Source organism: Scyliorhinus torazame, chromosome 3, assembly GCF_047496885.1.
Source record: "Scyliorhinus torazame isolate Kashiwa2021f chromosome 3, sScyTor2.1, whole genome shotgun sequence".
Taxonomy (NCBI): Eukaryota; Metazoa; Chordata; class Chondrichthyes; order Carcharhiniformes; family Scyliorhinidae; genus Scyliorhinus; species Scyliorhinus torazame.
In genome coordinates this window covers 239,980,489-240,004,665 of record NC_092709.1, presented here as the reverse complement: position 1 = coordinate 240,004,665, position 24,177 = coordinate 239,980,489, and the positions used below count along the sequence as shown (strand labels likewise).

At 41.7% G+C, this 24,177-nt stretch overlaps 1 protein-coding gene across 4 annotated transcripts in view; it reads right to left on the bottom strand.

The window, feature by feature from the left end:
* arl15b (ADP-ribosylation factor-like 15b) overlaps positions 1-24,177 on the bottom strand; it is a 385,274-nt gene that overhangs the window by 187,637 nt on the left and 173,460 nt on the right. For 3 of the 4 annotated variants that reach the window (XM_072497053.1, XM_072497051.1, XM_072497054.1), the window contains exons 2-4: positions 21,337-21,481; positions 18,783-18,842; positions 3,525-3,733 (exon numbers count right to left, since the gene is read on the bottom strand). In XM_072497053.1, the coding sequence (XP_072353154.1) occupies positions 3,525-3,733; positions 18,783-18,842; positions 21,337-21,481 (414 nt within the window). Of the gene's footprint in view, positions 1-3,524; positions 3,734-18,782; positions 18,843-21,336; positions 21,482-23,382; positions 23,500-24,177 lie in introns of all 4 variants that reach the window. The other variant, XM_072497052.1, reaches the window with a different exon arrangement.

The window sequence follows — 24,177 nt, the reverse complement described above, 5'->3', positions numbered from 1 at the left end:
AGTTGCAGCCAAATCTTTCACTGTTTCTGCGTGTGTCTGGCAACCAAGAGACATACCCTTCCTGGGGGACACTGTCGGGGGAATATTGCCGCCTTCTTCCCACACCGGGAAATGTCAAACAAATGCCGTGGGGGCCCTGTAAAAGAGCCCAAAAGTCCGTTCCAAGCAGGAGCTGCCGAATGTGCGACCTAGCTCTGCATAGCCGCACCCGGAACATGGCCTCCCCAATTTTAAGTGCTTCACTATTGGTGAAAGGGCTTTGGCCCTGGAATAATTTTTATAAACCCAACTGTCCTTTTTCGTTTAAGATGGTACTTCAAACCTAACACTCAGAGCAAGCTTCTGCTCAACTGACCTGACATCCTTATGTAAATTTTGCTTTATAATGCTCCTAAGTGCTTTGGGTTGTATTATTAGAGGTAATATATAAACACAAGATGCTGTTGCATCCACAAAGGTCACATAATGGACTATTCAGCCCATCAAACCTACTCTGCAATTCAATAAAGTCATGGTCGATTTGATTGAGGCCTTAACTCCATTTTCCTGCCTGCCCCCTATTACCGTTGAATCACTTGTCGATCAAAAATCTGTTTAATATATTCAACGACCCAGTCTTCATTGGTCTCTGGGAAAGAGAATTCCAAAGACCAACAACTCTCCATCTTAAATGGGAGACCCTGTCCCACCCCAATTCTAATACTCCCAGGAGGGGAAACATCCTCCCAGCATCTACCCTGCCAAGTCCTCTCAAGAGTCTCACATGTTTCAAAAAGATAATTTCTCATTATTCTAACTCCAACAAGTAGAGTCCAACCTGCTCAATATTTCCTCATAAGAGAAGACAGCCCCTTCAGCCCAGTGTATTGTCCAGGAACTACTTCCAATACAAGTACATCCCTGAAAACAGTGACATTTACTCACGTTTTTCATCTTGCATTTATCAGGATTATCTCAAGAAAACAAATTTCATACAATTGCAATAATTTATTTGACAGGAGAAAAAGATGGCAATTGATTGGCAAATAGACTCTGGCTGAGATGTTGCCATGAAGAAAGCAATGAGGAACCATAGGCTCCCCAAGCCCGGAGGTAATTCCCCAAAAAGGCAAAAGCTTAAACATAGCCTTTTCCAAGCTTCGCACCTTTTTTGAATTATCAGGGAGCTAACTTGGGGAGCCTATAGTTCCCCATCACTTTCTCCATGACAACAGCCTCCTCCTTAAGGAGACCAAAACTCACCAAAGCACTGCACAGTTTTAGCAAGACTTTCCTGCTTTTATACTCCAACTCATTTGCAATGAAGGCGAAGATTCAATTGCCTTCCTAATTTCTTGCTGTAAGTGCAAGCTGCTCAAGAGAATCCAGGGCAGGACAGAGCATTGGGAGCGTTGGTTCAGTACAGAGCATAAAGCTGTATAAAGATGATTTAATGAACTATGGTTTTGGCAATTGCACCAATGCAAATAAGGATGCAACTCCCATGTGTGCTGTATGCAGGATGTACTGGCGAATGAGAGGAGAAATTTCAGATTTTTCAAGAGTGAGTGAAAAATTTATTTTGAGAGTCAGTTATTCACTTAACAGCTGACTCCAAATGAAAAGACTAAGCTGCTGCACCTGACCTGTAACAGCACAATTAAAAACATGCCAAAAGCCTATGAGGCTGTCAGCACTCTGGAGTAGCATCTCCCAGGAGTATCCGAAGCAGAGTGAAACAAGCATTTTATTGCTATTGCCCTTCACGGCGACCTACATCTGCGAGGTTGGATTTTCCATTCTCACAAAGATGAAGATGGCACAAAGGAACAGGCTGCACCTTGCACTGTGCACATTGCCCACTCCTGTGAACCTGATTGCAGTGAAATCGTGAGGACCAAGCAGGCTCCCCTTCCACATTAAAGGTAAGTGAACATGGCATCTGTTGTGAAGGTCGGCCGGCGTGGGTCCCGAAAGTCAGCCGGTTGGCAAAAGTGGGTCCCGGGAAAGAGTTTGAAAAACACTGATGTAGAGTCATCAGGTCAACAAAATAAAATACAGTGAAAATCGAAAGGGCAACTATTATTTTCTGGTGTTTGGAAGCTTATGTGCCAGGATCAAATTATAAGCAGTGGACAAACGATGTACTACTTAAAATTAACAGTTGGTCAAATATATAAGAAAGATGAATAACTGCCCTCTTCCCGTAAGCAAAGCACAAAGTAATTGACATAAACAGAAGGATTATGCAGTCTTAAGGCCTTAATTCAGGACTATCAAGTACAATCGGATAGCTGTTGCGCTACTGGAGTAATTAAGAGAATGTAAGTTCAAGACCCAACACAATAGCTTGAGAACCAAATTTAATTTAAAAAATAGAAACAAAAAGAGGATAGATCAGTACAAACTATGGAGCCATTCCAAAAACCCAATTGATTTACTGATGCCCAATCAGGGAAGGTAATCTGTTGTTGATCCAGTTTGGTCAACGTGTGACCCCAATCTACACACTGACAGGGTTAGCTCTGAACTACCCACTGAAGTATCCTACCAAATCATGCAATTGTATCATGCCATTCTGCAGTGGCTCAAAGGTCCACCATTAACTTTCCAGCAATTAAAGTTGGACAATATGAAGAAATATGCATTTTGTATACTCATTCCTGGATTTAATGAATATATGCAAAATATGATTATTTGAAGCAATTTGTGCTCAATGTCATACTTTGTGCTTCCTGTGATCCAGAACTGATATCCTAAATATTGATCTCTAAAAATGAAAAAGCAGATAAATTCAATTTTACCGTTACCATGTTTCTTTTCATGAATTAAAAATCATGGAAAAGGGCTGTGTACAACTGTGCCAACTTCTATACCCAAGTTGAAGGAAGCAAAGTCACATTGATCAGAGGATATGTCGGAATCGATGAACAGCAAAATGGTGAATGGAGCCATGTCAGCACAATGCTTGGAACATCTGGATAAAAACATTACTGGGATCGAAAACTATTGCTCATGGCAAGGGATGGAGAAATGGGGAAAAACCATAGAAATACCCTCATAAATTCATTGTTTTATGAGAAAATGAGATGCCTCAGTTACATTTCAAGCAAACCAACATTATTTGTTGCAGCAATAAATCCATCATGAGCATTTCTATCACTGAAAACAGTGTCATTTTCACTATCATTTACTGGGTCAGCAACCCGAGTAAAAGAGTACTTAATTTGCCAAAGGTAATAGTTACATTTGAAAGGTATTTTCTGACTTTGGATATATGTATTAGTTTAGAGGAGGCAAGGAAAGACAAATACTGAAAATAAAGAATTTTGCATCATGTATGACACAATGCAAGTGATGTTTCTTTTTCTTTTTAAATCAATTTAAAACATGAGTGGCTTGTGTTTAAAAGGTACAGCCTTTAACAGTTCACTTTCCGATCACATTCAAAAACTTTTAATATTGCAAAAATGATCATCTCAGCTGGATTAATTAGAAATTGTAATGGTCATGAAAAATTATGGCACGACCATTGCTAGACATACCTCTTGTAAAGAACGTGCTGCAGGCTTGTCTTGATGGTTGGCTAATATTAAAAATGGCAAAGTGCACAATTGTGGATGTTGAAGAGCTGAATGCAATTCATTCCGTGCAGTTTCTAGATCATCTTCAGATGAAGCACTGTCTAGCACAAAGACTACCCCTTGAGATCCTTGATAGTATCGACTCCAGTATTTGCGTATATTTTCTGCCCCTTAAGAGAATTTACAAAAACAACTTTTAAAAACGCATTCATTTAAGGAAAATAAACCTATCTTGCTTCTTTAAAACACAGATATTTTCCAAAAATAGCTCAATTACCTTCCTAAACAAATACTGGCATTTTCAAAAAGGGAATTGTGGATAAAGAAAAATTATTTTGGCACGAGGCGGAGTGTTTTTTTTTCATATGAAGGACAAATCAGCAATTGCAATCTCTGGTTTAAGAGGAGTAATTCTGAAATTTGAACTTGTACAAGAAATCTCCTAATTCTCACATGAAGGGTAGCCCATGATCACAAATGTTCATGCATTTTGCTTTCATTTGAACCAATTATCGTTTGATGTTAACAGGTTTGTTCAAAATGTTCACATCTACTTGTCCACCATTTCTCAATTATGTTAAAATATTGTACTATAATTGGGCAATTGACCATTTTTAAAAACTGCATTAATGCTTGAAGAACAAAACTAGAAACCAACAAATATATTACACCAAATACTGTTCCCTTTTACATAATCATATTCCTAGTCTAATACTTAAAACTATTATCAACCCAGTGTTTGCAAGTTCAAATCCCACTAAAACAAAAATACAAAACGGAATTTAATAAATGCAGTAAGTTGTGGGTCAGCATCAGGAAAAATTACAGGAATAGCTGCCAAATCAGAGCAAAAACCCATCAATTTCATTAATATCTTTCAAGAAGGGAGCCGATCATAATATCCTGCTTGGCACACAGGCAAATCTGGGCTACACTACAGTAAGTGATTTTAACATCCCCTAAAGTGGTTTACCAAGCCGCACATTTGTACAAATAATTACTACTCAAGACAGCAGCCCATCATAGTCTTCCCAGATCAACTGATGTTAATTGCTATAAAGATATGGCAGCATCATCGGCAACCTGTAGGGTAAAGAACACGTCAAATAAGGGGGGGGGGAAATAAGATGTGAAGATCGGAAATGGGCACTTAAAGAAACCGGAGTAATTAATATTTCATTAATTTCTCCACAAAATACTAATATTGAAAGACTATCCTCAGATCTACAAAATCAATGTCCAACTGGTTATGTACTTGCTTCAAGTTCATTGTTGGCAACAGTAAAGGGAATCCACAATTTTAAAAAAAAATTACATTTAAAAAAAAAAAAATACAGTATTGGTCACATTCCTACCAATAAAATGACTATAAATCTGATAATGCCTATCCTACAGAAAAAATATACTCCGCCTGGTGTATAGGAGAAACACTTCATCAGACTGGACAATATCCACACATCAATTGTTTAGGTTTTTCAGGTGAAAGCTACCGTACAGAGACAGGCTATTTCAAGCATGCACATTATTGGATATAATCTGGAGGAACATCAGACAAAGTGACTTCTTTGGTGTGGAAAATTTTCAAATCATGTTTTTAGAGAATCAATGTTTTCAAATTTTTGTTGTAATCTGACCAAGTAGTTTTAAAGCTGTATGGTAAAAGGTCAGAGGGAAAGCATTGTAAATTGAACACCAGATCACATGATTGATATGGATGAGAAACATCATTTGACTCAGACATTCAGAAAGAACCCCAAAGGCTCCGCATCATCTGCCAGCTCCCGCATCAGGTTGTTAATTTGGGCAATGTTTTCTTTCTCAACCACTACATTACATATAGTGGAGGAGGAGCAGTCTCAGAGTATAAAAACCTAACGGAAACTTCCTGTTTTCCAGTTTTTTCCCCAAAAGTGACGTCAGAGGGAAGCTGTGATCTGAGTGGTTGATAGCAAATCTGCCCCAAATTTAAAAAAAAAACACAGCTAAACTCAAACTTAAATTAAACTAATTAATTAATTAGAGATGGCTGGTCAGGTGATGTGCTTGAGCTGCTTGATGTGGGAGCTGGCAGATCCCATTGCGAGCTGCAGCGACCACATCTGCAGTAAGTGTTGGCTGCTCGAAGAGCTCCGGCTCAGAGTTGATGAGCTGGAGTCTGAGCTTCAAACACTGAGGCACATCCGGGAGGGGGAGACTTACCTGGACACTGTGTTTCAGGAGGCAGTCACACCTGTCAGAGTAAGTAGTTTAAATCCTGCCAGTGGCCAGGGACAGCAGGGTGTGACTGCAAGTCAGGCAGGTAAAGGGAACCAGCAGTCAGGAACTCAGGAGCCTCAGCCCTTGACTCTGTCCAACAGGTATGAGGCACTTGCTCCCTGTGTGGATGGCGAACAGGGCTGCAGGAAGGATGAGTCAGCTGACCAAGGCACCATGGTTCAGCAGGCCATTCAAGGGGAGGGAGTAAATAGGCAAGTTGTAGTTGTAGGGGATTCTATTATCAGGGGGATAGATAGTATCCTTTGTGAGCAGGATAAAGAGTCCCGCATGGTATGTTGCCTGCCCGGTGCTAGGGTGCGTGACATCTCTGACCGGCTTGAAAGGATACTGGAGAGGGAGGGGGAGGATCCAGTTGTTGTGGTCCATGTCGGTACCAACAACATAGGCAAGTCTAGGAAAGAGGACCTGTTTAGAGATTATAAAGAGCTAGGATTCAAATTAAAAAACAGGTCCTCAAGGGTCATAATCTCCAGATTACTGCCCGAGCCACGTGCAAATTGGCATAGGGAGGCAAGAATAAGGGAAGTTAACACGTGGCTGAAAGAGTGGTGTGGGAAAGAGGGGTTCCTTTTCATGGGACACTGGCATCAGTTTTGGGACAGGGGGGACCTATACCGTTGGGATGGTCTCCACCTGAACCGAGCTGGGACCAGTGTTCTGGCAAAAGAATAAATAGGGTGGTCAATAGGACTTTAAACTAAAGATTGGGGGGGGGAAGGGAAAGTCAGGGAACCAAGAGGTGAAGTAATCAGTGGGAAGCGTAGCTGCTTAGGAATACAAAAAAGCACAAAAAGACAAAACTCAGGAGAGGTTACGATAATCCCCATCCCACAAAATATGACACTGTATGGAAAGGCTCAGTAAACCAAGGTCCACCACACTAAGAAAACAAAAAGGGACAGTCAATAGAGAATTAAAGGTGGTATATTTAAATGCGCGCAGTGTACAGAACAAAGTAGATGAGCTGTGGCCCAGATTGTGACCGGCAGGTATGATGTGGTAGGCATCACAGAGACATGGTTGCAGGGGGTTCAGGACTGGCATTTAAACATCCAGGGATTCACAACCTATCGAAAAGACAGGGAGGTGGGCAGAGGGGGCGGGGTTGCCTTGTTAATTAGGAATGAAATTAAATCAATAGCACTAAATGACATAGGGTCAGATGATGTGGAGTCTGTGTGGGTAGAGTTGAGGAACCACAAAGGCAAAAAAAACATAATGGGAGTTATGTACAGGCCTCCTAACAGTGGTCAGGACCGGGGGCACAAAATGCACCACGAAATAGAAAGTGCACTTCAGAAAGGCAAGGTCACAGTGATCATGGGGGACTTCAATATGCACGTGGACTGGGTAAATAATGCTGCCAGTGGACCCAAGGAAAGGGAATTCATTGAATGTTTACAGGAGGGCTTTTTGGAACAGCTTATGATGGAGCCCACGAGGGGACATGCCATTCTGGACTTAGTGTTATGTAATGAGCCAGACTTGATTAAAGATCTTAAAGTAAGGGAGCACTTAGGAGGCAGTGATCATAATATGGTAGAATTCAATCTCCAATTTGAAAGAAAGAAGGTAGAATCAGATGTAAAAGTGTTACAGTTAAATAAAGGTAACTACAGGGGCATGAGGGAGGAACTGACGAAAATCGACTGGGAGCAGAGCCTAGTGGGAAAGACAGTAATGGCAGGAGTTTCTGGGAGTAATTGGGGACACAGTGCAGAGGTTCATCCCAAAGAAAAGAAAGGTTATCAGAGGGGGGGATTAGGCAGCCATGGCTGACAAAGGAAGTTAGGGAATGCATCAAAGCAAAAGAGAAAGCCTATAATGTGGCAAAGAGTAGTGGGACGTCAGAAGATTGGGAAGGCTACAAAAACAAACAGAGGATAACAAAGAGAAAAATAAGGAAAGAGAGGATCAAATGTGAAGGTAGGCTAGCCAGTAACATTAGGAATGATAGTAAAAGTTTCTTTAAATACATTAAAAACAAACGGGAGGCAAAAGTTGGCATTGGGCCGCTCCAAAATGACGCTGGTAATTTTGTGATGGGAGACAAGGAAATAGCTGAGGAACTAAATAAGTACTTTGCATCAGTCTTCACAGTAGAAGAAATGAGTAATATCCCACCAATTCCGGAGAGTCAGGGGGCAGAGTTGAATATGGTAGCCATCACAAAGGATAAAGTGCTAGAGAAACTAAGAGGTCTAGAAATTGATAAATCTCCGGGCCCAGATGGACTACATCCTAGAGTTCTAAAGGAGATAGCTGAAGAAATAGTGGAGGCGTTAGTTATGATCTTTCAAAAGTCACTGGAGTCAGGGAAAGTCCCAGAGGATTGGAAAATCGCTGTTGTAACCCCCCTGTTCAAGAAGGGAACAAGGAAAAAGATGGAAAATTATAGGCCAATTAGCCTAACCTCGGTTGTTGGCAAGATTCTAGAATCCATTGTTAAGGATGAGATTTCTAAATTCTTGGAAGTGCAGGGTCAGATTAGGACAAGTCAGCATGGATTTAGTAAGGGGAGGTCGTGCCTGACACACCTGTTAGAGTTCTTTGAAGAGATAACAAATAGGTTAGACCAAGGAGAGCCAATGGATGTTATCTATCTTGACTTCCAAAAGGCCTTTGATAAGGTGCCTCACGGGAGACTGCTGAGTAAAATAAGGGCCCATGGTATTCGAGGCAAGGTACTAACATGGATTGACGATTGGCTGTCAGGCAGAAAGTTGGGATAAAAGGTTCTTTTTCGGAATGGCAACCGGTGACGAGTGGTGTCCCGCAGGGTTCAGTGTTGGGGCCACAGCTGTTCTCTTTATATATTAACGATCTAGATGACGGGACTGGGGGCATTCTGGCTAAGTTTGCCGATGATACAAAGATAGGTGGAGGGACAGGTAGTATGGAGGAGGTGGGGAGGCTGCAGAAAGATTTAGACAGTTTAGGAGAGTGGTCCAAGAAATGGCTGATGAAATTCAACGTGGGCAAGTGCGAGGTCTTGCACTTTGGAAAAAAGAATAGAGGCATGGACTATTTTCTAAACGGTGACAAAATTCATAATGCTGAAGTGCAAAGGGACTTGGGAGTCCTAGTCCAGGATTCTCTAAAGGTAAACTTGCAGGTTGAGTCCGTAATTAAGAAAGCAAATGCAATGTTGTCATTCATCTCAAGAGGCTTGGAATATAAAAGCAGGGATGTACTTCTGAAGCTTTATAAAGCATTAGTTAGGCCCCATTTAGAATACTGTGAGCAATTTTGGGCCCCACACCTCAGGAAGGACATACTGGCACTGGAGCGGGTCCAGCGGAGATTCACACGGATGATCCCAGGAATAGTAGGCCTAACATACGATGAACGTCTGAGGATCCTGGGATTATATTCATTGGAGTTTAGGAGGTTGAGGGGAGATCTAATAGAAACTTACAAGATAATGAATGGCTTAGATAGGGTGGATGTAGGGAAGTTGTTTCCATTAGCAGGGGAGACTAGGACCCGGGGGCACAGCCTTAGAATAAAAGGGAGTCACTTTAGAACAGAGATGAGGAGAAATTTCTTCAGCCAGAGATTGGTGGGTCTGTGGAATTCATTGCCACAGAGGGCGGTGGAGGCCGGGACGTTGAGTGTCTTTAAGACAGAAGTTGATAAATTCTTGATTTCTCGAGGAATTAAGGGCTATGGAGAGAGAGCGGGTAAATAGCGTTGAAATCAGCCATGATTGAATGGCGGAGTGGACTCGATGGGCCGAATGGCCTTACCTCCGCTCCTATGTCTTATGGTCTTATATAAAGAAATACTTCCCGAAATAAAATGCTCTAAATCCTCAGCAGGTCAGGCAGCATTTGTGCAGCGAAAAACAGAGTTCACATTTCAGGTCAAGGACCTTTCAAAAGAACTCCGTTATTTCAGACTTCTAATGCCTACATTATTTTGCTTCTGTTCAAACTTATGTTGCCTTCTCCTATCTGTTTAATTTCAAATAGGCTGGATTTACCTTTGTAATCCAATTAACTATCTTAAGTGGGGAGGGTTATTGGGGGAGGGAATGGGGTATGGAGGGAGAGAAATGAGGGAGGGGGATGAGTTGGGGGCATACACAAACACGGTTTCCTCCTGGTGCTCCGGTTTCCTCCCACAGTCTAAATGTGCGCAGATTAACTGGGTTGGCCATGCTAAATTGCCCTTTAGTGTCCAAAATGTGAGGTGAAGTTACTGGATTATGGGGATAGGGCAGGACTGGTGCAGACTCGATGGCCGAATGGCTTCCTTCTGCAGTATAGTGATTCTATGATTCTAAGTATTTCTGCAATGTCGTCTCTTTTGAAGCTGAATAGTTTTAATCATGTCCTACATCTTCCCATCTAGTTTTAACAAAGCCAAGGTGATACAAGACATAAATCCAAGATATTATCCGGTGCAGTTCATTACATGTGAATAGCACGGGGCAGCACGGTAGCATTGTGGATAGCACAATTGCTTCACAGCTCCAGGGTTACAGGTTCGAGTCCGGCTTGGGTCACTGTCTGTGCGGAGTCTGCACATCCTCCCCGTGTGTGCGTGGGTTTCCTCCGGGTGCACCGGTTTCCTCCCACAGTCCAAAGATGTGCAGGTTAGGTGGATTGGTCATGATAAATTAGTGTCCAAAATTGCCCTTAGTGCTGGGTGGGGTTACTGGGTTATGGGGATAGGGTGGAGGTGTGGACCTTGGGTAGGGTGCTCTTTCCAAGAGCCGATGCAGACTCGATGGGCCGAATGGCCTCCTTCTGCACTGTAAATTCTATGATAATAGTGCTCGTTGTGGAGTTTGGTACAAATGAAATTGAAGGAGAAACAAATATAGCTTCCCTCTTTCTGGGAATACAAAAGAAAATCCAAACTGAATTCTAGTAGAATGGAATGTATAACACAAAATGGAAGCAGAAATGCAAATATCATATGTACAAAAGATGACATCCTTCTAATTCTTCACGTGATTTTTAACAGGGCATTTACCAATGGTATTGCTTGCAATGTCAGCTGAGGCTCAATAAAAAACATTTTTCACTCAAATCAGAAGGTTTGGGGTGTCAAGACCAGTCCAGAGACTTGAGCACAAAACATCAGGCTGACACCCCCAGACAGTACTGAGGGAGTTGTGTAATGTTGGAGGTGCCATTCTGAAGCTGTGAAAAACACTAACTAAATTCAAGTCTGTCTTTGTACTCCAGAGTTAAGGCCTGATCTGAAATTGCATGAGGTGAGACCCCTCCCCTGAAAATGAGGATCCATAAAGTATTTTAAAAAAAGGCACATGATTTAAACTTTTGTTAAGTGTTCCATCATAGTGCGGAGAATAGTAGATTCACCATAATTGTACCAGGGAAGGGAAACTATAATTATAAGCGGCTTGAGATATTGAAACCACTACCACTGAAACTGAAGATTAGCTAAATTTAGTGACAGTAAAAATTAAGAGTTTTAAGTTTTGATTGGGGAAAAATTATTTGGGTAGACGTTGATGAATGTTATTTCAATTAAAATGATCAGTTAATGAGTAAGAAGTGTTGAACAATTTCTTTTAAAAAAATTATTTCCTAGGATACAAGCAACACAGACAAAGCAAACATCTGTTGCACATCCCCAATTTCCCTCGAAAAGGTGGTGTTGAGCTGCTTTCTTGAATCCCTGAAGGGTTCATCAGGTTTACGTCGACCCATAATGCTGTTAGGAATGGTGCTCCAGGATCTTGACCTAGTGACAGTGAAGTAACAGTGATAGTTACAAGTCTGGACAATGTGTGGCTTGGAGGGGAACTTGCATACACTGCTGCCCTTATCTGTCTAGTTGTAAAGGTTGCATGTTTGGAATAATAATAATCTTTTATTGTCACAAGTATGAAGTTACTGTGAAAAGCCCCTAGTCGCCACATTCCGACGACTGTTTGGGTAAGCCGGTACGGGAATTGAACCCGCGCTGCTGGCCTTGTTTCTGCATTACAAACCAGCTGTTTACTGGCCCATGTAAGCTGATGGGGATTGGCACAGTTGCTGCAGTGCATTTAGATGATACACACTGCTGCCATTTACGCCTGTGGTGGAAGGAATAATTGTTTAGTGTGGTGAATGGGGTTCCAACAAGCAGGTTGCTTTGGCCTGGATGTTATGGAACTAAGTGTTGTTGAGGTCGCCCTCATCCAGACAAGTAGAGAATATTCTTTTTTTTTGTTGGAATAATACTTTAAGGTATTTGAAATTTTTTATAACAGTAACATAAACAACATCAACATGGTAAAATAAACAACTCCCCCCCCCCCCCCCCCCCCCCCAGCCCAATCTTCACGCACCTCAACCATACAACAACAGTACCATGGACATTGCCTTAGCAAAATCCTGCCAAAACCCGCTAATCTTCGGGCATGCCCAAAACATGTGGACATGATTTGCTGGGCTTCCCACGCACCTCGCACACTTATCCTCCACCCGAAAAACGTACTCATCCTAGCCGCTGTTATGTGTGCCCAGTCCAGGACTATCTTAAATTGTATCAGGCGAAGCCTGGCACATGATGAGGAGGTATTAACCCTGCTTAGGGCATCCGCCCATAGCCCCGCCTCTATCTCTCCTCCTAGCTTGTCCTCCCACTTGCCCTTAAGCTCCTCCATCAGAGTTTCCTCTGCTTCCGAAAGCGCCTGGTAAATATCCCATACCTTCCCCTCTCCCACCCAGGTATTGGAAACTACTCTATCCTGTATCCCCCGTGGCGACAACAGCGGAAAGGCTGGAACCTGCTTTCTCAGGAAGTCTCGCACCTGCAAATACCTAAAACCATTCCCTGCTGGCAATTTAAATTTATCCTCCAAAGCTTTCAAGCTGGGAAAGCTCCCGTCTATAAATAGATCCCCTATCCTTGCAATTCCTGCGCTCATGCCTCCGTAACCCACCATCTAGCCTACCCGGTACAAATCTGCGGTTATTAAAAATCGGGGTCCAAATCGATGCTCCCTCCACTCTCTTATAGCTCCTCCATTGCCCCCAGATCCTCAGAGCTGCCACTACACCGGACTTGTGGAGTATCGGGCCGGAGAGAATGGCATAGTTGCCAATGCTTCCAAAATGGTGTCTTTACATGACGCCACCTCCATCCGCTCCAATGCCGACCCCTCCCTCACTACCCACTTCCTAATCATGGCTATATTATCCGCCCAGTAGTAATTGCAGAAGTTCGGCACCGCCAACCCATCCTCCCCCCAACTGTGCTCCAGCAACACTGTCTTCACTCGCGGAGTTTTACTCGCCCACACAAAGCCCCAAATAATCTTATTCACACGCTTGAAAAAGGCCTTATGGATGAACATGGGGAGACGCTGAAAGACAAACAGAAATCTGGGAAGGACCGTCATTTTCACGGTCTGCAAGTAGAGAATATTCTATCACACTCCTGACTTGTACCTTGTAGATAATGGACAGACTTCGGGAGACAGGAGGGGAGTTATTCACCACATAATTCCTGGACTCTGAACTGCTCTTGTACCCACAGTATTTATATGATTGTTTCAGTTAAGTTTCTTCTCAATGGTAAACCCCGAGGATATTGATGGTTGGGGGATTCAGATGTGGTCAGGTCATTGAATGTCATGGGGAGATTGGTAGTCCCATTAGAGATGGTGATTGTCTGGCACTTGTGTAGCTTGAATGTTACTTGTCATATATCAACCCAAGCCTGAATGTTGTCCATGTTTTGCATGGACTGATCCAGTATCCTTAATGCCATCGCCAGTCAAATGCCGCTTTGATGTCACATCAACTCATTTACACAGAGCATCATTGAAAATGGAATGCTTTGTTCCAGAACATTGCATTTCCATGGGGAAAAGTGATTGGTTATCTGAGCTATGGGAAAGAGAAGGGAAATATATCCAATGATATCATGGATTGTTGTCAACACTTTGTTTATTTGCACCACTGCCTTTAGCAGAGAAATTTACAATTATATAAAAAAGTTAGCTGCTTTTGGACTCAGAAATATGAGAGTAATTTAGCAGTTGAGTTCACATTTGAAGTATATATAAAATGCTGCCTCAGTCCCAGAGGACCATCGGCTGTTCTCCCTTTTGGGAGCTGACCAGTGGTAATTTAAACAGAGGGTCACCACACCTCAGGCAAGGTTGAGAAGACGGGTACGGGAATTAAATCTGTGTTATTGGCATCACTCCTAATCACGAACCAGCCATCCAGCCAACTGAGCTAAACAACCCCAATTGAAAGGATATAAACAATGGCTGGCTGCATAAGGCAGTGAATATACAGCACAATGGGCAATAATTTATTTTTAGGTGATTTTAATGATATTCAACTGCTAGTTTTTGAAATTAGCACTGTTATATTGTACTGCTGGTAATTTTGTCACACCCCAGCAATGTCTCAGACACAGTAGAAATGGGTTGCAGACTACAAACAGGTCTGTTGTCTGAGCAATAAATTGTAATTAATCATTGCTGTCTTTTGTCTTGGCTGGCTGTGGCTCATGTTCTTAGTGAAGCGAGGAGAAATCAATAATCCATTATCAATAAATCTATCATCCACCTCAAAAGAGCAAATTGCTCAGTTGCATTAATTGACCATTTTCTAAAGTTAACAATATTGTGCAGAATTGCTATTCATTTTGAATGCTGGAAGACTGGAAGTTTATTCAATATCTCATGATAAAAATGCTGGATAGCATCCTTGTAGAATTATTCAGCTGTGGTAAGTAAATAGCATTGTCATTTTTTTAATGTATTTTGACCGATCACATTAGTATATAGTTACAGGGTATGTCAAAAACAAAAATCATTAAAGGCTCCCCAATTTCAGAAATATGAAATTCAAACTCAAAGCTTTCTTCGTACAAAATAACACTTCAAAAAAATGTAATCAATGTCAGCGAGAAATTCGGACTATTGTCTAACACAATCAAAACAGAGTGATACACAGACAGATGGGCAAGGGCAGGTTGCTTGCAAGCCTCACTAAAAGCTGGCAGACTGGCAATCCATTGTTAACTAATTGAGTTGTGATCGTTGTAAATTAAGAAAGGAAATACATGGAAATGTGTCAAACAGTTGATTAACAAAGTGGGGCATCATCTCAGTTTGATTTACATTTCTGCCACCAGGCAACAGAAAAAGATAATTACAACATGACAAACAAACTCTTCAGTCATGAAATATCACACTTCAGTACAACACGTCTGCCATCTCTTACTGCAAACCTTCATACAGTCAACCTTTCAATTGCTGAAGCACTGATTTAAATAATTAGTGACTTTCATTATAGTGTACCATATCCAGGGGAGCTTTTATATTTATATTCAAAACAGATTTTTTACAAACTTATTATGGCAGATTAATATGCACACAATACGAATTAACACAAATTTAAGATTCAAAATAGGACCAAGATCCAAGAAGGACACATATCATCTTTGCCTTGATGCTCTCTGCTGATGATCCTTCCAAAACAAAACACCATCCTCCCATCTCATCTCATGGCTAAGAGAGCAAGTAAGTGGCCTGCTCCCAGTATATAACCAACCCAATCTTAGCAGGCAGTGTGCGACACGAGCCTGTTGAGACCTTCCTCATATTTCTTATCTCCTTCAAAAGATATCCATGGCCTTTGTTTCATTTCTTTCGATGGAGCATTGGTGAGCTTCAGAACTCAATAGTCAGGGTTTGAACTTACATTGTGTGGCATGTTGGTGCTTCAAACCAGCATCAACTTGCAATTACAAATGTACATCAACATTTTGTCTTCATCGGCAGCTTAGCAGCTTAACATGGAAATCATAAATTACAAGGATGTAAGAATTAGAAGTAGAAGCAGAAGCAAACAATTTGGTCTCAAATTGCTTCACTGTTCAATAACCAACAACCAGAGCTAATTTTCTACCTCAACTCCATCTTCCTACTCTATCCTCATTTCTTCGGACAGATTTTCGGATACGGGCTTTGTTTTTTAAAAATGTGTTCATGAGATATAGGTGTCATTGGCATTTATGTCCATCACTAACTGCCTTTGAGAAGGTGTCAGTGAGCTGCCTTCTTGAACTGCTGCATCTATTTTATAGAGGTATGCCCACAGTGCTGTTATGGAGAGTGTTTCAAGATTTTGACGCAATGACAGTGAAGGAACGGCGATAAGCTTCAGGTCAGGATGGCTTGGAGGGGAACTTGCTGGTATTGTTGCCAGGCACCTGCTGCCTTTTTCCTTCTAGGTAGACCAGATTGAGGGTATGGAAATCACTGTCGAAGGACCCGTGACAAGTTGCTATACTGCATACTGTAGCTGGTAAACACTGCTGCTGCAATCTGCCAATGGTGGAGGGAGTGAATGTTCAAGATAGTGGATGGAATTCATAGAATTTACAGTGCAGGAGGCCATTCGGCCCATCAAGTCTGCACCGGCTCTTGGAAGAGTACCCTACTTAAGCCTACACCTCCACCCTATCCCCGTAACCCAGTAACCCCACCTAACCCAAGGGCAATTTAGCATGGCCAATCCATCTAACCTGCACATCTTTGAACTGTGGGAGGAAACGGGAACATTGGAGGAAACACACGCAGGCACGGGGAGAAAGTGCAGACTCTGCACAGACAGCGACCCAAGCCGGGAATCGAACCTGGGATCCTGGAGCTGTGAAGCAACTGTGTTACCATGCCACCCGTGCCGAATGTCAGAGAGATTGTTAGATTCTTTCTTGTTGGAGATGATCATTGCCTGGCACTTATGTGGCGTGCATGGTACTTGCCATTTAGCAACCAAAGCCGAATGTTGTCCAGATCTTGCTGCATACAGACACAGGCTACTGTAGTATCAGAGGATTTGGGAATGTTACTGAAATCAGAGTAATCATCAAACATGCCCACTTCAGGCCTTATGATGGAGGAATGGTCAGTGATTAAGCATTTGAAGATGGTTCGGTCTAGGATACTACCCTATGCCTCTAAGAAATCCCTTCTAATACAGCTACAACACTGACATAGATCAAAAATTAGGAAAATTGCCTAGGTACAACCTAGAAAGGTGTAACATGCCCACTCATTTTACTCTTCAAGTAATGGAAGATTTGTTAACAGTGCCGTCAAGCAGCACTTAGTCAGCAATAACCTGGTCACCAACTCTTTGGGGAGGAGGTGGCATGGTTGTATTGTCACTGGACTGGTAAACCAGAAACCCAGGGTAATGCTCTGGGGACCCAGGTTCAAATCCCGCCACTGCAGATGGTGAAATTTGAATTCAATAAAAAAATCTGGAATAAGAGTCTAATGATGACCATGAAACCATTGCCAATTGTCGTAAAAACCCATCTGCTTCACTAATGTCCTTTAGTGAAGGAAATTTGCCACCCTTACCTGCTCTGGCCGACATTGACTCTGGACCCACAGCAATGTGCAATGTGGTTGACTCTGAACTGCCCCCTCAAGGGCAATTAGGGATGGGCAATGAATGCTGGTACACTCTGCGGCACCCACGTCCCATGAACGAGAAAAAAATTAAAATAATAGTTTGGGTTCTGGCAGGACTACTCATGCCAAACCTCATTAGGGCCTTAGTCCCAAAAGTGCACCAGAAAGCAGAATGCCAGCGGTGTGAGCATTTTGTTGTCAAGCACCCTTAATTTGGGGCTATAACTATCCTGAAGGACCTGTGCAATGATGTCCTGGGACTGAGATGGTTGGCCTCCAACAACTATTACAATCAGAAGATTAAGTGGTGAAGGATAGAACTGGAAGCTAATCTTTACACACCTTATAAGCTTGAGACATTGCTGAACTTAACAGCCACAGTTTCAATCTGCCCCCATATACAGGAGCACTGGTACATCCCCAGTCAATACCCACCAGCTGAACAGAAGTCAAGGCTCAATTAATTCACAAACATCACTTCCAAGTTCCCCTCCAAGTCACACACCATCCAGACTTGGCAATGTGTCACTGTTCTTTTACTGTTCCTGGTCAAAATCCTGAAACTCTCTCACTAACTGCACTGTGAAAGTATCTTCGCCACACTCTGTTGTGATTCTGGATGGCGGCTAACATTTTCAAAGGCAATTAGGGATGGACAGCGATGTTGAGATTCCATGAATGAATAAAGAGGACTTGAGCAAGTTACTATGGCATTTCAATAAACCTATGGTAGCATTAACTACAACAAAGCTATTTATTTTTTAAAATTCTAAACATGCATTATATCAGATTCACTTCAAGTTATTGCAGGTTGCAGTAAGCTGTTTCTAAAGGGAAGCATACTGCCTTGGTGCTGCAAAGTAGTATTGGTGAAAAAACCCTCAATTTTATTAATGTTGGTTGGTCTTCTGAGGCTACTCTCAGGAACTCTAGTGTCTGAACTGACAGTCTGCATGGTTTCCTACTGCTCCCTTCTTTAATGCCCAGCACCCCAACAAAGTTAATTGCTCCCATTTAGTTATTACAATTGTTAGATATTATACCACTTTTGTTTCTCCTAAAGTGCAAACACAAACCTAGCAGCCTCTCTGCATGATCAAGCATTATAATCAATACTCCGCTCATCATTTCCCATCAGAACTTATTTTTTTGCACAGGGGCTGAAAACAAATGCAACTTTTGAGTCACTCACTCACTACTGTGTGCATGGTCTTTTCTCCTACAAAGTACTACACTATACATCTTGGTTCTTCATTTAGTTTTCTCAAATAAAAATAGCTTCCACTAAATAGTATTTAGTTGTGACTTTATATCTAGAATAACAAGCATCTTTGTCACTCAAACCCCATTTGTTTCTTGTATATATGATAGCTAGTTTAAACTGCAAAGTCCAGATTTTTTAAAAATCGTTCTAAGGTTACCATGAGTAAAAAGAAGATAGTGAGGAAAGACTCAAGGAAGCATTTCAATACTGCAAAACATGATTTTTAGTAATCCAATATTTACTTTGTTTAAATTACACATACCTCCAAGTTCTTTCACATTGAGGATTGCATTCTGGAATGGGACAGCTTTAATGCTAAAACCTTAAGATGAGAAAAACAAAGAAAAATGTACCTTAAATGAGGAAAAAGCATAGACAGGAAAACATGAGATTAATTTCACTAAGAATCGCATTTTCTTTTCATTAATAAAGGGGATTTATTATTCAGAAATGGGAAAATATTTTTACTCTTTCGGCCAGTGTCAGCAGCCTATTTAACTCGAACCTCAAGTCACGCGTGACCGTGCCAATCTAACATTTACATTTCTCACCACAAAAAGGTTTTGTGGTCTTTCTGAATGATGTTGTCGATTAGTTGTACACTGAAGTAGCTCTTTGAAATGGACTTAAAACTCTAGCAGCATTTCCACTTAAGCACATTGGAGCATAGGTGGGAGATTGGGACAAGAACCAAAGCGCACTTCCCATAATCCCATGCTTCATTCTGAACTTTTCACATTCTATTAATTCATCTAATTCACTCAGATTCATTCTCATTCAGAGTGAAAGGGCTGCAACTGCAAACACAGTTCATTAAATTTTGCAAAGAGTGTTTGCCTCATATTTAAAAATTCAATAAGGATGAACCCTATTGACAGGGCGATACCAAATAGAAAACCTGGTGGTGGTGGTCTTACAGATCATTCAGGAATTCAGATTTTACTTTTACATGCATGTTGTAGTTTGGAGCTATTGATGGTGATGGTAGGGGCTCCAATTTACTTTCCACCACATGGCTGATGATGAATCTCTCCTACTCTTACTGCCTGCCATTGGCATTTGTTGGAAGGATTTACAAGTTGATAATCAACCTTCTTGGCTGTGCTATGAACACATCTTTCTTGGACAAGAACTCCTGGGGTGGGACTTCAACTTGGAACATCTGGCTCAGAGCCTAGGATATTACCCACTGTGCCACAAGGCCACCCAGAGGACCCGAACATTAGGTAAAAAAGGTTACAAGCAAATATATGTCAGTGAAGAGGATTTGTTACAGTGAACTCTGGGATGCAGAGGTCTGGTCTAATTAGAAGGGTCATTTATTCAAATGGCTCCAAAGACAGGGTTTGGAGATTCCAAAGCTGTAATAAAATAATCAGCAAGGAAAGGTTTAATAGAAGCAATCAATATTTAATTTGGTCTCAAATTAATCTGTGAAATTGAGTACTTCAGCCACTCAACAAGAGAAAATTGTCCTTCAAACTAATGGATAGTCTGCAATGCGGCAACATTGAGCATCATCTCTTCCTGTAGATATCACTGGTGATTGTATATATTTCAGCTTCAGTTTCATTCAGTTCATATTACCCACTTAACAGTGGGATAAATGGTGGGATTAAACATGTGTTATCAGCTTCTGATGCAGCTGACAGTTGATTTTTAATATGCTCTGGACACCTGCCCTCGAAGGTAGCCTACGGTGTATTGACAATGAAAATGTTTAGAAATTCCTCGATTACCATCAAAGCATCCTTATGTTTAAAGGAGTAAGGGTAATGCTAATTAAGCCAAAGAATAAACTTGCATTTCTGTGGCATTTGTTACAACCTCAGAATGTCCCAAAGCACTGTACAGCCAAATTACTTTTTGAAATGTAGTTACTGTTATTTTCTTGAGCTGGTGAAGAATGTAAGCCATCAGGCCCAAAGACAATTCACTAAAAGGAGAACATAAAGATATCATTGTTTATCTGGACCAGTGCATTAGAACACACGTGCGAGCCCACTCTGTGGAGTTCTGAAGAAAGGTCACAGGCCTGAAACGTCAACTGTTTCTTTCCCTGCAGATGCTGCGAGACCTGCTGAGCAATTTCAGTATTTTCTGTGTTTAATAGTCTAGATTTGTCGAATCTGGTGTGTAACTGAATGAAGTATGGCTACGGATGTTTACATTAAAGGTCACCTTTCTGCTGTAGAGCCAATGGCACCATTTTTATTTTTATAATTTTAATTTGTTGTAATTTAAATTTTTCCAATTAAGGGGCAATTTAGCATGGCCAATCAACCTACCCTGCACATTTTTGGGTTGTGGGGGTGAGACCTATGCAGACATGGGGAGAATGTGTAAATTCCACATGGATAGTGACCTAGGGCCGGGATCGAAACCGGGTCCTCAGCGTTGTAAGGCGCCAACATGCTGTACAATTTTAAAAATTGTGCAAGAAGAGAGAGACCATGGGGTGTTTACACACAAATCTTAAGATAACATGACAATGGCCTCACAGAGAATAACTCGTACTCTGTGGTGAGTTTAAATTACAACTAATTTTGCAAAGGGAAAAGGAAGCAACAGGTTGAAGTCTTAAGAAGGTAAAGAGAAGGGACAGTGTAATACAAAGGTAAAATGAGGAAGAAAAGATTCCAAAGGCTCAAAGTCAATGCACAATCTTCACATCTTAAATGGTCTACTTAGACAGATTACTGACACCAGCATTTAAAAGGGCACCATGTTACTTTCCAAATAATATTTACTTTGACTTTCTGGCAGAGTTCAATTTACATTACCACATTATATACAAATGCTACAATTTTGCTTACCTGTTGTGGGTATGATGCTATCTGTGTTCTCACTACAGAGTTGTGTAAGCAGGCTTGACTTGCCAGATCCTGTAAGGCCCACACAAACAACGTCATATTCAGTTCGTGGTGATGGTGGCCCTTTGCAACAGAAAGCTCGGAAACACTATGGAAAAGAAGAACATTGTTAATCTTTTTTTTTTTTGGACAACTCAATTCTGACAGCTAGAGTAAATATGGCTATCGTAAATTCACCAGTTTACACAAATCAGTGCTGTCACTTTCGTCACACTTGGTACACTTTTTCAATATATATACATATACAATTAAAATACTGGTATCCACATTTACAATACAAGCTGTTTATTTAAAATAGTCACACTGTAATTACACCCTTCTGCCTGTAATGCTATCACAACACTTCAGTTTTGCATTTCCCATCTGTTCAGCCTATAAAGAAACTCCTGTGCTTCGTAAATTCCATCCTCCAACCCCACTACATTAGAACAGCATAACTAGATGATTCTTCATGGTTAAAGTGATTACAACATTTACAAATACAATATTCTATCCACCTTTTCTTCAATGCTCCAGCCAAATTAACTGACTTTTGCCTTTGGGATTATTGATGCATCTCTAGAATGTCAGTTTGGGTCAGTTGGTAGTACTTTCATGGCTGTGCCACCAAGAACACCAGTTTCCATCCATAGCACAGGATTGGTTTAGCTCAGCGGGCTAGATAGCTGGTGTGTAATGCAGAACAAGGCCAGCAGCGCGGGTTCAATTCCTGTGCCAGCTGAGAATTCTGAATTCTCCCCGTGTGTACCCGAACAGGCGCCGAAATGTGGCCACTAGGGGCTTTGCGCAGTAACTTCATTGCAGTGTTCATGTAAGTCTACTTGTGACAATAAAAATATTATTATTATTATATAGTGCCTTTAACATTCCACGGTCTCTTGCAGAAGCGCATATCAAACAAAATTGGACACAGAGCCTCATGAGGAGATATTAGGACAGGATGACCAAAAGCTTGGTCAAAGAGGTAAATTTTAAAGAGCATGTTAAAGGAAAATAGAGGGGTAAGAGAGGCAGATAAATTTATGGAGGGAGTTCCAGAGCCAAGTCTAGTCAGCTGAAAGCACAAATATCAATGGTAGAACAATAAAATTCAGAGATGCCAAGAGGCACGAACTGGAGGAGGGCAGAGATCAAGGATTTGTCGGACTGGAGCAAGTTAGAAATAGGAAGGAACAAGGTCATGGAAAGATCTGAAAATAAGGGGGGTTTGGTGAGGAAAGGGAGAAAAGAAAGCAGTGCAGGAGATTCTCTGGTTGCAATTAGATTGATAAGAACTGGCAAACACAATGCCACCCAGCTGGGTAGCTGAGCAAAGACGCTGAGTGAGATGATGTAGTCCAAGGCTGTAAAACAGGTTAAGAATAAGGAGAGGATGACAAGGATGAGGAGGGATAGTGTACAATGGATGGTGAGAAAAGATGTAATTTCTGATTTTGAAGAAGGCTGTTTTGAGCTGCAAGAGCAACAGAAACCTGATGAGCCGTCAAAAAGTTGCTGTTTCAAGCATCTCAAGGTGAAAGCAACCATTCCATTGGAGACAGTTTTTCTTGGCAATGGCTGCAACAAAATTTTGAGGGAAACAATATGTTAATAGTTAATCACAGTGCTTTCAAATATTTATGCCTCACTCAATTACATCCATGTACATCAAGTTATCCAATGATAAGCCACAACAAACTTGCAGATACCAACTATACTCTCTTGCCAAAGTCAGCAAAACCAATCTCCAGATCATCCGGGTTCAAAATGCATGGGGGACAGCGGGTGAATTTGCATTGGAAACCTCACATACAACCCCCAAACATTCAATGATGAGGATGAAAATTTCAAGAATGTTCTCCCCCCTCCTCCCCAGCTTCCCCAGTGTATTTTGATTGGAGAAGCAGTGAACACAGGAGCTGATCCTCCAATTACAGGTTGTCTGGTTGCTCCAACTCCTCTAATTACAGTCCCCTCATTCACACTTTTAAAAACATCTTGTCCTTTTACCTCACTGGCGTGTCTGTTTTTTGGGGGCATGCTACACAGTGGTAATGTCAGTGGACTAATAATGCAGAGGCCCAGGCTAATGTTCTGGGGATGTGTGTTCAAATCTCATCAAGGCAGCTGGTGGAGAATCGAAATGAAATTAATATCAGTAAAGGTGCCACAAAACTATAATTGATTGTTGCAAAAACCTATCTGGTCACTAATATCTTTTCAGGAAGGAAATCTGCCATCCTCAGCTGGTATGGCCGCCATGTGACTTCTGACCCACAGCAATTATGTTGACTCTGAACTGCTTTCTGAAATTGCCTGGCAAGCCACTCAAGTTCAAAGGCAACTAAGGATGGATAACAGATTCTGGTTTCGCAAGAGTAATCCATAACTCATGAAAGGACCAAACAAATTAATACGGCCTGAATGTTCAGCAAATCCCACGGTGGGCTATGCTGAAACCTTCCTGCAGCTGGGCAATATCTACATTGTTGTGGGTGGGAAGTTGCAGGTGCAAGGAACTTCTCATCTCCAGCTGCATTGCCATGCATTTCCAGGTACTCTACTGCAGTCAGATGGGCTCCAGTGTCGACACACTCCTCATAGTAACCCCTGTGCACAACTTTGTAGCTAGTGAATGCAGCTGATGAACTGGAGACCAGCTCTGAAGAAGTAGGTGCCAGCCACTGGCGCCACTGTGCATCAGTGAGGAGCCACTACAGGTTCTGCACTGTCTGTCCTACACATGTTCCCCTGCTGGAGGCTCGTTAGGCTCAGCTTTGAGCCCTGGGATCCACCTGTAACTGT